This window comes from Diorhabda sublineata, chromosome 5 (assembly GCF_026230105.1).
Source record: "Diorhabda sublineata isolate icDioSubl1.1 chromosome 5, icDioSubl1.1, whole genome shotgun sequence".
In the NCBI taxonomy this organism is placed as follows: Eukaryota; Metazoa; Arthropoda; class Insecta; order Coleoptera; family Chrysomelidae; genus Diorhabda; species Diorhabda sublineata.
Window position 1 is genome coordinate 1,484,868 of NC_079478.1, and position 13,737 is coordinate 1,498,604.

The following is a 13,737-nucleotide window of genomic DNA, read 5'->3' on the forward strand; positions in this document are numbered from 1 at the left end:
CTCAACGCATGCTTAGAAGTATTTTACAACTACGAAACTAAAAATGGTTAGGTTAGGTTAGGTTAGGTCCTTTTATACTTCCAAGTCCACAAATTTTCATCAATTTTCATTCCATAACTCTTTGTGGTCAGTACGGAGAAAAGTTACTAGACGTAGACTTGATAAGAGGTCTGCCATTAAATAACGAGACTGGTTACGAAAAAGGGTTCTATTATAAAAATTATTCTATATTTGAATGCTCCCTTTCAATATACTCCAATCCCCTCGGTACACATCTTTCCATACGTTTTTTCCATTGATCGAAGCAGTGCTGGAAGTCTTCTTTGGTGAGGGTCTTTAGGAGCTCTGCCGTTTTTTGCTTTACCGCTTCCATCGGGTCCCTTTCAAAGCAGATTTTTTTCCAACTTTTCAAGAAAATCTTAGCAGACGTAAGAGCTTTTGGTCAAGAGTCAGATTTTTTGGCATAGACTTTTGTCATGTGTAATTCGTCGTTTAAAATGTTTCTAACCGTTTTTTTATCGGCGTTTACAGCCTCGGCAATCATCCGGATGATCATTCGACGATCTGCACGCTCAATTTAGTTTTATTTTGATCAATATTTCCGGAGTTGAAGCAGTCACAGGTCGACCTGGGCGCTGCTCATCTTCAGTGCTCTCTCGACCCTTACTAAAGCGCTTACATAGCTCAAAAACACGCGCACGAGATAGAGAATTGTCCCCATAGGCCTCTTGCAACAAATTGTAGCATTGAGTCGGAGTTTTTTTCAATTTAACGAGAAATTTTACATTGATAGACAAGATATCTAGATACCCAACGCACTACTCGATTTTTACCCCACTAGTCTAGGGCGCTCTCTAGACGTCTAGTCTCGTTATTTAATAACCAGACCTCGTATGTTGTAGTCACTCTAAAAAAATCTTAAATATAACGTGAAGAATACGAAAGAATCTTTATAATATATCGGTATAGTTTACGTAGACACCAAACCGCACAATTTATATTTAGATTTTGTTGTTTTTAAATTTTTTTTTACTGATTCATCTTGTCGTTGCACGTTACTTTCCATATTTCATTTAAATTAGATACTTTTTTCAGTGATTAGAAAAACTGTGATTTAATAGTGAAAAAATATTCAATTATCGATATGGAATTTGAAATTGTGTTGTTGCCAAGAAAAAATTTAGAGTAATTAAATAGCCGACAATTTAATTTTGAGATAAAAAATACATTTTTAAATGGTCGTACGGGTTTTTTATATATAAAAACATCCTCAACATTCACCAAAAGGTCGACGAAATAAAAACACTCGCTAGGGTAAAATTCTTTTGTTTGGCAACACTGGTATCACTTTAACGCGCCATTTCTTCCGACTCTGGTATCCGAGACAGTTCGTTCGAACTACTCGACAACAGAAGTCGTCCGTTTACATTTTGAGTAGGTCATATATAAAAGTAAAGCAACAGGTGTATTATCATTAGTATTATTACGATAATAAATTAATCGGTTATAGAAAAAAAAATTGACATCTCTAATTTGGGTTAATGCGTGAATTTAGTGTTTATTTGAATATATTTAAAAACGCTGGATAATAAATTCAAATCTATTTTACATCAATTATGTAAATCCAAAAGTGTATTTGTGTCAAAGTGCCCCATATTTTAAAGAAAATTCGAATTAACTATTCCTAGTTACGGATATTTTGGAAATATGCCCCTGAGTACTGTTTGTATTAGTGTAAGTATTTTCTATTTCTTAAAATATATTTTTTATTAGAATATTACTCGTCAAGAAAGTAAATAATGTCAAAACAATTATCACAGATGTTGTCGTCCATCCGGTCTGTTAGGGTTATCGCAAACGGTTTTTCACCCTTCTATTATATTAAATTAAAATTAAAATATCAAGATTCATTTAGTATATCGTGACTGGAAGGCAGTGATTTTAAACGTAATTTATACAAGAAATTTAAATGGGTTTTAAAATTTGGATTTATAAGATTTTTTCTACTTTTACATGTACAAATAACGGTAATAGTTATTTATGCAACAAGTGAGTAAAATAATACTTTTTTTCACGAGTAGGACGGTTTGATGGCAATTCCTACGAGGGAAAAAGTTACTTTACTCACGAGTTTCATACAAAAATTTTTGTACGTCCATAGACTTGAACATTTAAGAAGTTGAAAGGAATAACTTCGTCTATAGTTGTATTAGTACTTATTGGATTGTTTCCGTTAAAATTTTCACTGCGGAATCCATTTTGTTTTTTAATAATTGAGTCGTCTACGTAATCCTCCGCAACTGTGTTGGATTTCCACCCACCGGAATCCACTAATATAGACGTCGAAGAGCGTAGAAATGAATGCTCGGTGTAGTTTTTTGTGTTAAGTAATTTCAAATATATCGCAACAATTGAGGGAATTTTTGAAAAGGTTTTGATACCAACAACTTGGGTTTTGCATTTTCCATTTCTATACTGCAAGAAAAAATGATTTGTTTTGGTATTTGTGGGTCGTTGGTTTTTATATTTTCCATAAATTTTTACCAAGTTAAATCTATTGTCAGATATTTCACAGTAAATCGACGTCGAACATGAGTTTTTGTATCAGGTAATGTGATAATTAAAACATTTCCGGCATTTAAAGCAACTTGAAAGATGTTACAAATAATATCTAAGCTAATTTTTTGCTGTCATACTTCATGCATGAGATAATGATCGTCTGGAGTTTGCAATAGAAACTTCTTCGCGGGCTAATGTTTTAGATTTTTTGGGTTTCGAATATTTACTGATGTCTACGTCGTTATTTATCAATAGGGTGCCTTTTAGTTTTTAATAAATCCACCAAAGTGTTGAAGACTTCCACATTTTGGATTTATTTTCATAGTAAGCTAGTAACGCTCTTTTTGTGAAGCTGTTTATGCCTTTTTTAGTCCGCCATGTTTGCCATCGATGTTTTTTCATTTAGTGAACATCGATGGTTAATAATCATCGGAAGAAAATCATGAATGTTTTTCTAAAAGAACAAAAAAGGAATAAAAAAACAATTAAGATCATATTTTCATGAAAATATGAAAGAAAAGTTGTAAATTAACTGATTCAGCGTAATAGCAGATAGGTAAATACAAGTTTTTGTTTCTCTAAAATTCATTGGTAAAGATAATCATGAAATTAATTTTTAAAGTCGAAAACGAAATCCAGTTATTTTTAATATGTATTTAGCTGCATTATTCAATTAAAAATCTCATTATTACACAAAAATAATTAGGAGGGGAAGGAAGGTTATGAGCCGCAGAACAAACTTTATTAAAAAGAAATGAATTTTACAATTTAAGTTGTAATGATAATTAAAAACAAAAAAAAATCGATATAGAACAATTGATCAATTAATATTAAGAAGATAAAAATTTTGAAATAAAAATATTGGGTATTAAATTTCCCAAAATTTGTCATCTAATTCATGCAGAAAAAAAGTTTTGCAGTCACATCCTATGAGAGACGATTTCTGAGAGATTGTTCCTTTTTTTGCCGTGCGTTCTGAATTCACTCAAAACGTACCACAACCTTATAATTAGTTTTGCTAATTTGAAATTTATTAATTGAAGTAGCTTTTCAACAAGTAGGAATTATTGGAATTACCAAAACATCGATTTTTATTTAAAACCATCGATAATTGCAAAACATCGAAAGAAAATCATCGATTGAAAAAACATCGATGTTTTCTTGAAACCATGTTTTGATAACATCGAACCATCAGTTGCATATTCTTGAACGAATATCAAGAAATAAAAGTATGATGGCGTGAAAAAATGAACAGCTGCGGTACTTTTTTCACGCTTTTTCACCGATTCAGAAATTACATTCCTTATGACTGCAAATAAATGAAGAAAAAAAACGTAAAATATTATAACGGACGTAGAAAAAGTTATTTTTGATTCTTTTTTTCTTGTTATACACATGTTTTTATATTAAAAACATCAGTAGTCTATTTGTATATCATATTATAAATATATAAACATTTTTTTGTTTCATATGCTGTATGCATCGATGTAGATCCATTCGGTCAACACCCATTTCCTTTCTTGTCCCATACTTGTTGGTATGCATAGGAATTGATTATTATTATCATACAGACTGTCCCTCATTTGAAACTATTCAACTACAACATCGTGATTTGTATATTTTCTTCAATGGATAATTTTGAAGAAATAATTTGTACATTTAATAATATATATGATAGTTTTCGTACAAGTATTTCTTCTTTTTTTTCTTATTACGTCGTTATTAGATAGTTCCGCTACCGGAAACCTATTCCATTGTGTTTTATTACCGACTAGCTTTTACCCGCGGCTTCGCTCGCAACGAATCCATTAAATAAGTATCAGAAATCTTATAATAGAAAAAAACGAACTCTGTAGCTATATTAGAAGCTGAGATATAGATCTTTGAATGTAGAAAAATTGCCAAAAACCTACAAAAACCCATAACTCCACATTGAATGTCCACGCCTAGCTCCTCTCCAACTCGACCGATTTAAGTGTTCAAAAACTCAAAAGAAAGAAGGTGTTTCATCGAGTGTTCTTAAACCAAAACGAACTCTGTAGCTGTATCAGAACCTGAGATCTAGATCTTTGAATGTAGAAAAATTGCCAAAAACCTACAAAAATCCATAACTCCACATTGAATGTCCGCGCCTAGCTCCTCTCCAACTCAACCGATTTAAGTGTTCAAAAACTCAAAAGAAAGCAGATGTCTCAGCGAGGAGTGTTCTTAAACCAAAACGAACTCTGTAGCTATGTTAGAACCTGAGATATAGATCTTTGAATGTAGAAAAATTGCCAAAAACCTACAAAAATCCATAACTCCACATTGAATGTCCACGCCTAGCTCCTCTCCAACTCGACCGATTTAAGTGTTCAAAAACTCAAAAGAAAGAAGGTGTTTCAACATGTGTTCTTAAACCAAAACGAAGTCTGTAGCTATATTAAAACCTGAGATATAGATCTTTGATTGTAGAAAAATTGCCAAAAACCTACAAAAATCCATAACTCCACATTGAATGTCCGCACCTAGCTCCTCTCCAACTCAACCGATTTAAGTGTTCAAAAACTCAAAAGAAAGAAGGTGTTTCAGCGAGTGTTCTTAAACCAAAACGAATTCTGTAGCTATATTAGAACCTGAGATATAGATCTTTGATTGTAGAAAAATTGCCAAAAACCTACAAAAACCCATAACTCCACGTTGAATGTCCGCGCCTAGCTCCTCTCCAACTCAACCGATTTAAGTGTTCAATAACTCAAAAGAAAGAAGGTGTTTCAACATGTGTTCTTAAACCAAAACGAAGTCTGTAGCTATATAAGAACCTGAGATATAGATCTTTGAATGTAGAAAAATTGCCAAAAACCTACAAAAATCCATAATTCCACATTGAATGTCCGCGCCTAGCTCCCCTCCAGCTCAACCGATATAAGTGTTCAAAAACTCAAAAGAAAGAAGGTGTTTCATCGAGTGTTCTTAAACCAAAACGAACTCTGTAGCTGTATCAGAACCTGAGATATAGATCTTTGAATGTAGAAAAATTGCCAAAAACCTACAAAAATCCATAATTCCACATTGAATGTCCGCGCCTAGCTCCCCTCCAGCTCGACCGATATAAGTGTTCAAAAACTCAAAAGAAAGAAGGTGTTTCATCGAGTGTTCTTAAACCAAAACGAATTCTGTAGCTATATTAGAACCTGAGATATAGATCTTTGATTGTAGAAAAATTGCCAAAAACCTACAAAAATCCATAACTCCACATTGAATGTCCACGCCTAGCTCCTCTCCAACTCAACCGATTTAAGTGTTCAAAAACTCAAAAGAAAGAAGGTGTTTCAACATGTGTTCTTAAACCAAAACGAAGTCTGTAGCTATATTAAAACCTGAGATATAGATCTTTGATTGTAGAAAAATTGCCAAAAACCTACAAAAACCCATAACTCCACATTGAATGTCCGCACCTAGCTCCTCTCCAACTCAACCGATTTAAGTGTTCAAAAACTCAAAAGAAAGAAGGTGTTTCAGCATGTGTTCTTAAACCAAAACGAAGTCTCTATCTTGAATAGAACCTGAGATATTGAGGATAGAACGTGTGTATGTGAAAAACTCCCATAAGTAATGTACTGGGGAAAATCGCATTTTAGTATAACTTGAGAATGGTGAAAATTAGATGAAATCCGATGGTTGATGGCTGAACTGTGCATCAATACCTTCCATTGAAAAAAAAATTTAAGCAAATCGGTTGGGTAGAACGCCTGAACGGACTCTGACTCAATTTTTTTAATATATAAGATTTTACCTTTTATACCATAATTATTTGCCATAAGCTCGCATCAAATTGAGGAGCTGGATTGAAATAATTTCATCATTATTTTCATTATCTGTTTATGTAATTAGATTTTCGCGTGAAACAGTTCCAATTATTTCAGGAAAACGTACCTATTGAATAAATTATTCAATAAAAACAAAAACAAATTCAGCGTCGTATCAAATCTCGCTATAAAAGAAGAGTTTCTACAATATTTGTTTCAAATTGTGGTTGTTCACAACTCAAACTTCAAGCTGAAAGTATAACTTTTTAATTAAAAGCATAAATATTGCTAAAAGAATTTCCATAATAAAGGAAACGCTACAAAAAATGGCGAAAAAACATTTGAATTTCATACCAGTAAAATAATTTCATCTTTTTATGACCAAAACGAGTTTTAACAACATGATCCTTTGTTGTTTCTTCATTGAATTGATTTTTTTCCTTCGTATGGGGATAATAGCGTTATTTAAATGTTTCCAATTGCTTTTTATTCAAATCAGATAATCTTCTTTATTAAATCATCATCAAATATCGTTCCATGTATAATATAGTTTTTGGAATCCACTGCAAACTACTTCTGGTCGTATTCCTTTCCAACAAGCATTGATCTTTGTTTGATTTAGTATATGACAATCCAACAGTCGAAAGCAAAATAAGTTTATTAATTTCTTCCAAGCAATCACAAGAGTTTGAAGTTGGTCAGTTGTTCCAAAGTGTGACGGTAGGTGAAAATATGATTTAGAAATTTGATTTATTAAACTATCTTTTTGCATTTGGGACGATTAAGTTATAAAACTATTTATTGAAGGCGACTGAACTATCCAAAGCAATTGAAAGTAATAACTTTTTTCACTTCCTCTCACATGAATTATTTATAGTTTACATATGTATAGATAGAATTTATAAATCCAACAGAATTTACCCGTACAAAGTCTCAATGAAGAAAGTGACGAAGCAGAGCTCTGTTTCTCATTAGACAAGTTAATTTTAGAAATTAATAATTCTTCTCACGAAAATACTACGAATGGCGACCATTATTTACATAGTTGAAGAAAGAAGACAGTATTTCGAATAAATATAGTTCAAAATACGCTTTTAAAGCACTAAAAAGTTTAAAATGATTTTTAAAATAAACTTAAAACGCGCGTTGAGCGCTTTGTTCCATTTTTTTTTTCACTTTTTAGTTTCTTAATTAATAATGGTTTCGCTGTTTATATATCTACATCTCGTCGAAACTCGGGCCGTAACAATGTGGTTGGTAAGGTTGTCCAAATGCTTGATTTCCAACAGGGAGATCAGAGGTTCGAATATTGTCTGAAACAAAATTTTTCACTAAATAATGAGTGTGACATATTGGCCAACATAAATTTGATATATATGAAGTTTTGTGAAATTTGTTAGTTTCTGAAAACGATATCGTGTAAAATACGAGGGGTAACTGTAATTCTATTACGAATCTGATTCTAAAAGTGTATTTTCATTGCTTGTTTATTAATTGCGACATATGATAACTGTTAAATACTGTCAGTGTTGTATAAAATGAAAATATTTACTTTATTTAACTCAAAATATACAATTAATTAATAATTATAATGATTGCATACATGATTTCTCAATTAAACATTGATAACATTAAAAAAAAGATTCGATAATCTTCCACGAACAACTTATTTAGTGTATTATACCAATAGAAAAACAAAAACTCTACAGATTTAGAAAAAATACCAATAGAAATTAGATTTAAAGTCTCGCCAACCCCTACAAGCTGGTGCATAAATTAGAGAAGTTTAAATTGATATAAAAACTCCGGTTACATTATAAGAGATTGAGGTTTTCAATACTTTGTTGATTAAAAAACGTTTTTTCGTGATTCAGCTTCACGAAATGTTCAAACAAATAATTTTGAAGAGAAAAAAATACTACGATCTCATCAGGTTCTAAAACAATCAACAAAGGCTTATCTTCAAATTGATTACTGGTATTCTGCACATGTTCAAGTGAAAATTAAAAGAGGACACTAAGAATGGAGAATACATAAAGAATTCCTACCAGTATTTTAGATTTCTTCAGTCGACAAAGATATTTCGTATAAACTTTAATTACCAGATACAATCGATTGCATCCTAAAGTGTCTGAACCGTAAGATCTTTTACTGACCTCTCCAAAGTCTCTTATCTCAAGATTTTCCTCTACGACTTAAGTTTTGTATGTATTCGTATGCATTTAGGAATACCCTGTATATCGTGGAGATTAAAACAAGGGAGTTTAGAAACGGAAAATATATTGGGGGTACATGATGGAACTCGAAGGTAGAAAAAAACTGCATTAACTGAAAGAAAAGGAAAATTTTCATCGAAAAAATTGATTGACGTTGTTTAAAGCGAAACGTGTATTAATAAATAAAGTGATAAAAAGTTATCTTTGCGTAACTGGATGTATTAATTGAATTCCTTTTATCAAACAATAGAAAAATGTGACTAGAGTAAGTAAACATACGTCAATTTTTATGGTAAATTATGTGACATTTCACGGAAAATTTTAGAGCAATTTGTTGCTTTATTGCGAATTCGAATGAAGTCTACAGCTATACTGATTTGTTTAGCTTCAAAATAAAAACTGTGATACCAGTACATTATTGTATAGGATTTGATTTTGAAAAAAAAAACTACAAAAAATATGAAAAAATTGACGCAATTTTTATTGGAATCGATAGAACGATCAGTATAATTCATTGGTTGAAGATGATTTCACGCAAATGTTGACCGCGGCTCCGCTTTAGATAGCCCATGAGCAAGGTCCAATTTTGGCACACTCTTTCCAAGAAATCGGCCGGTATTTCACGAATAAATGCTTCAAAATTGACTTCCATTGCGTCAATCGTTGCTGGTTTATCCCTGTAGGCATAAGCCTTAACATGGCCCCACAAGAAATAGTCCAAAGGCGTTAAATCCCACGATCTAGACGAGCCCCAAACTATTCAACGAAGGCGGCTCTCAATTTGGCCATTGTGTGACAGGTGGCACCGTCTTGTTGTAATCACATGTCAGGCGTGTCCAATTCTTCAATTTTGGCCAAAAAAAAATCGTCAATCATCACACGGTAGCGCTCGCCATTCTCAGTAATGTCGCTTTTGAAGATGATGCCATCGGCCCACAATCCACACCAAACAGTCACTTTATCAGGATGCTTTGATAGCTCTTGCAATGCTTCTGGTTGGTCTTCACTCCAGATGCGGCAATTTTGCTTGTTGACCTATCCATTCAACAGGATCTCCATTCAACTTTGCCAGCGCTCATTCACCAAATATTAGATGTTGTGGGCGATCGATTGGCTTCAATTCTTGCACTAGCTGTATCTTAAAAGATTTACACCCAAATCCTTTCTTTTGATCATTAAGAAACGAAACAGAATTTAATATCAAAAACATAAAACATTTCACAAAGACTTTCCCAACAACTATCCAATTATTTCAATGAATATATTAGTATAAGTCATGAAGGATAAAATAAATTATCGAAATATTTCACACACGTAAGAACAAGAAAGCTGTCAATGACCTAAGCAATTTGTAGTTCTATTTTATAAATTTGAATGCAACTACAAATGATTTAATTGATGGCTGCTATATATAGAGGCTGCCTCGTAAATAATGCCTTAATCGAAATCGTATTCTATAGTTTTAACCCAACGTTCAACAAACTGTTTTATATCTTTGTAAAATAATTATTTTGACTTATATACACAAAATTGTTGCACCGCATTTTCAACATCTTCTTTGGATTCAAATATTTTCTTGAATGAATTTCCCCATGGATAATACCATATTCTAAATGCTGGACTTATTCCGCATAACTTTCCTAGTATGTCTTAGTGGTCTGTTGAGTAAATCTGGATATTTTTTTAATTAAATCTCATAAATTCGCATCAGATCTCCATTATATAATTCGGCATTGATAGATCAACCATCTGGAATCCTCATAACCAAGTTATCGTCATCAGAGACGGTTCCAGAAGTTCCAATAAGACTTCTCTTTACGATGGGCTCTGGTAACTGTCCTTTGTCTAACTACATATTTTCCATGTTGTTTGGATAAATCCATTTTTCATTGCTTTAAAAAATAAATATAAATGATTTAGTTGCATTCAGCTACATAGAATTGGCAATTCTGGAAGGTTTCGGTGAAAATTAATTTTCCTGCATAATTTATTGTCTTGAACTCTAGTTTTTGTAAATGAATGCGAGATCCAGATGTTTTTTTCTAATCTTTTGACTTTTGCTTCATATTTGCTGAATGGTTATTGTTTTGTTTGGCCATCATTCGAATGGTTCCGGGTAACCGGTTGATCCAGATGGTGTTTAAAGCTTCTGCGGTGAACTTACTTCCAGGATAATCGGAGAGGATTAAGTTAATTGCATGCTGTGAGGACATAAAAAAGCGAAAGTTGTAAGTATATTACGTATTTTTAAATGCCAGGGGACATAGCTGTCATCCTTAGGGAATAAAACCATTGTAACATGAGTGACTGTAATAGCCGTATAACGTTCAAACCTCTTTCGTTAATAATTAGATATGAACATATTTTCTAATTACACAAATAGGTGCTATAATTAATAAAATGAAAGTTTTCATGGAATTGAATGAAATTATGGGAAAAAATTCGTAGGAAATGCTTTTAAATACTAATTTAAGCGCCAAGTTTTTCTTCCGAACTTATTAGAGATAACCGATCTTTCAGTAATGTTCTTATAATTATACTTCCTTGCCTATAATTTCGAAAATATCTTTTTTTTTTGTATTGTTTTCTAAATTCTTATTTAATTATAGAAATCACAAGGTAACCGTTCAAATATCTAGGACATGCAACGGGGATTTTGTGTAATTTATAATTATAGTCAACTGAATACGTTAAATTAGTACGAGGGTTGTTTTGACAGTTGAATGATATGCTTATGTATGTATACCATTCCTCACGAAAAATTCTTAGGTTAGGACACAGTGAAAACCTGATCTAGTTAAGTAATTCAAAATGCAATATTGCTGATTGGATTTTCCAACACATTTCACATTTTTAGTTCGTGTTTGTAAATTTTGCAAACACTCCTCGTATTCCCCGTCCCATTCATATATTTTTTCGTGTGTGAGTTAGAATAAATGTGTAGAAAAAGCTATTGAGATAGGTGAAAATAAAGATCGTAGGTGATGATGACTCAAAATTATAAACGTTAGGGAATATTAATAGAAATGTTATTTACGTATATCCATAGTGTTAAGAATCCACAAATAAATCGGAATGTATGTACATTATTAGGTATTTTATGTGCGTGTATTTCTCATTTTGGTGGAAATTCGTGTCTTTCAACAAATGTGGGAATAAATAATAATCTGAAATTGCTCTGCGTTTAATGATAAATATCCGCATTCTTACTTTAAATATCGTTAGAAACATTTATAGTAGGAATCTATTGTGTGGAACTTTGATTAACTTTTTTCAAAACGTTTATACTTTCGTTATCTAAAATTCAAAAGCTGATCCGTTTGGATATCATAAGAACTCCCAAATTTTCGGAAAAAAACGTCAGATGGGAATGGAGGAAATGGATTTTCAATGACATTCGAGCACCAAAGGATTTGTACGCGTCTAGAAGTTCATCAATTAAATGTTGGTAGTGTGGATCCATATTGTTGCTCAAAAATCCCCTCGATATACTAACAAATGCCTTCCAAGCTTTAAATTTTGTCTGGTGAGTTTTTTAGCAAAATTTACATCGTTATTTGTGACCTTCCTTTTATTTGGGATTCCCTCAACTGGGAAAAGACTTCTCTAATGTATTTGAATCCATCATTCTCTTCATCAATAGTCTTTTAAAGTTTTTCATGCAGACAATGTAACATTTCTTTTTTTAAAGGCCGTAATTTTTGTCTCTTTGGCTAAAAAGTTCCATTCCTTTAGACGGGAAGCAAGAAATTTTAAACTGTTGCTTTGATAACCCCAAATCACGTGTTAAATCATTCAACTCAATTTGAACTGGTACTTGGAATAAAAATAGGGTCGATGCAATGTTCTTCGGAGCTTCCTGATGATACGTCGTCCCCAGTATCGTTTAAAACAATATTTTGCGGATCTAAAGGCGCAATCGGTAAATCTTCGTTATGGGGAACAGGTCGTATAACAGACTGCAAATTTGGATACTCGATCTTGTGCTTTCCTCTCTTAGAATAACCTTCAGTCTTTGTTAGACAAAAATAGCGGTCGTCAAAATGTCCATTCACGTCCAGTCAAGTCGGACGCTTTTGAATTGGAAATATCAACTTTACACGTTCTCTTTGTTTTAATGGTAAGTTTTCAATTCAAAAGCGTCCGACTTGACTGGACGCGAATGGACTAGACTGGCTTCGTGCGAAATGGGCTTAACACAACACACGTGGGGGGCTCGCTGCTTGTCTTGGTCTACAATTAAAGTACCATAATATTTGAAATAGGCTTTGGCTAGGCTTGGCTTGCAATTTCACTAGACATTCTCCACAATTGTACCAAAATTTGTCAGGAGAAGATTTGCAACTGCGACGTGTTTGACTCGACATTTTCGTCTTTATAATCACTTTTTGCACTATGAACAGAGAACCACTTACTATGAAACTCAACAGAATACTAATTTTTAATGTTTATTATTCTAAATAATACAGTTCAGGTATTTTCTCGTTCATAAAATTTACCGATATTAACCGCCCCTTTATAAAATTACCTACCTGCTAGCTAATTTAAACAGGGATAATTAAGCTATTGAAAAGTGGTACGTGTTAGGGCTTAATAAATATTTTTTCTATTATTGGACGCGTATGATAATGATAATAATGATAACAAAACTATTAAATAAATAATTGAAATTTTTCTTCTATTATTTTTCATGTAAACTTCCATTTATGAATCGAGATTTTTGTTAATATTTTTACTGATTGCTGATTGGTAAAAAATGCGCCGTTTATTTTACTTATTTTGTATTTCTTTTTTTAACGTATCAGTTACTTTGAGGGTAACCCCAATTTAAACCACAATTACATTATTCTAATAACAATCCCATTAATTTTGAGTCATGGCAAAAGAATGTCGACCTGATATCTCATATCTAAACATTCTTTCGCGATTTATTTGTGGTTCGAAATGAGTTTATTTACTTCTAATGGGCACACACTTTATACTTCCTTCGAACCTAATTCTCTAGAACCTTTACAAGTCAATTTTGTATTCAAGCCGAGAATTCGTTAACGCGTGTCTCCAATTGTTCTTAAATATATTTACACGCAATAAATTATATTTAGGACGTATTGTGAATTGTTCTAGATTTGTTGTGATAGTAATGATTTAATACAGTGGCGTCCAACATTTTTGTA

At 32.4% G+C, this 13,737-nt stretch overlaps 1 protein-coding gene across 3 annotated transcripts in view; it reads left to right on the forward strand.

Moving 5' to 3' along the window:
- The first annotated feature begins 1,170 nt into the window (after window positions 1-1,170).
- The window catches only part of LOC130444644 (uncharacterized), a 132,600-nt gene continuing 120,033 nt past the window's right edge, over window positions 1,171-13,737 (forward strand). For 2 of the 3 annotated variants that reach the window (XM_056779894.1, XM_056779897.1), the window contains exon 1: window positions 11,939-12,007. In XM_056779894.1, coding sequence (XP_056635872.1) covers window positions 11,954-12,007 — 54 coding nt within the window. In that variant the 5' untranslated portion in view covers window positions 11,939-11,953. Of the gene's footprint in view, window positions 1,735-11,938; window positions 12,008-13,737 lie in introns of those variants that run through there. The other variant, XM_056779896.1, reaches the window with a different exon arrangement.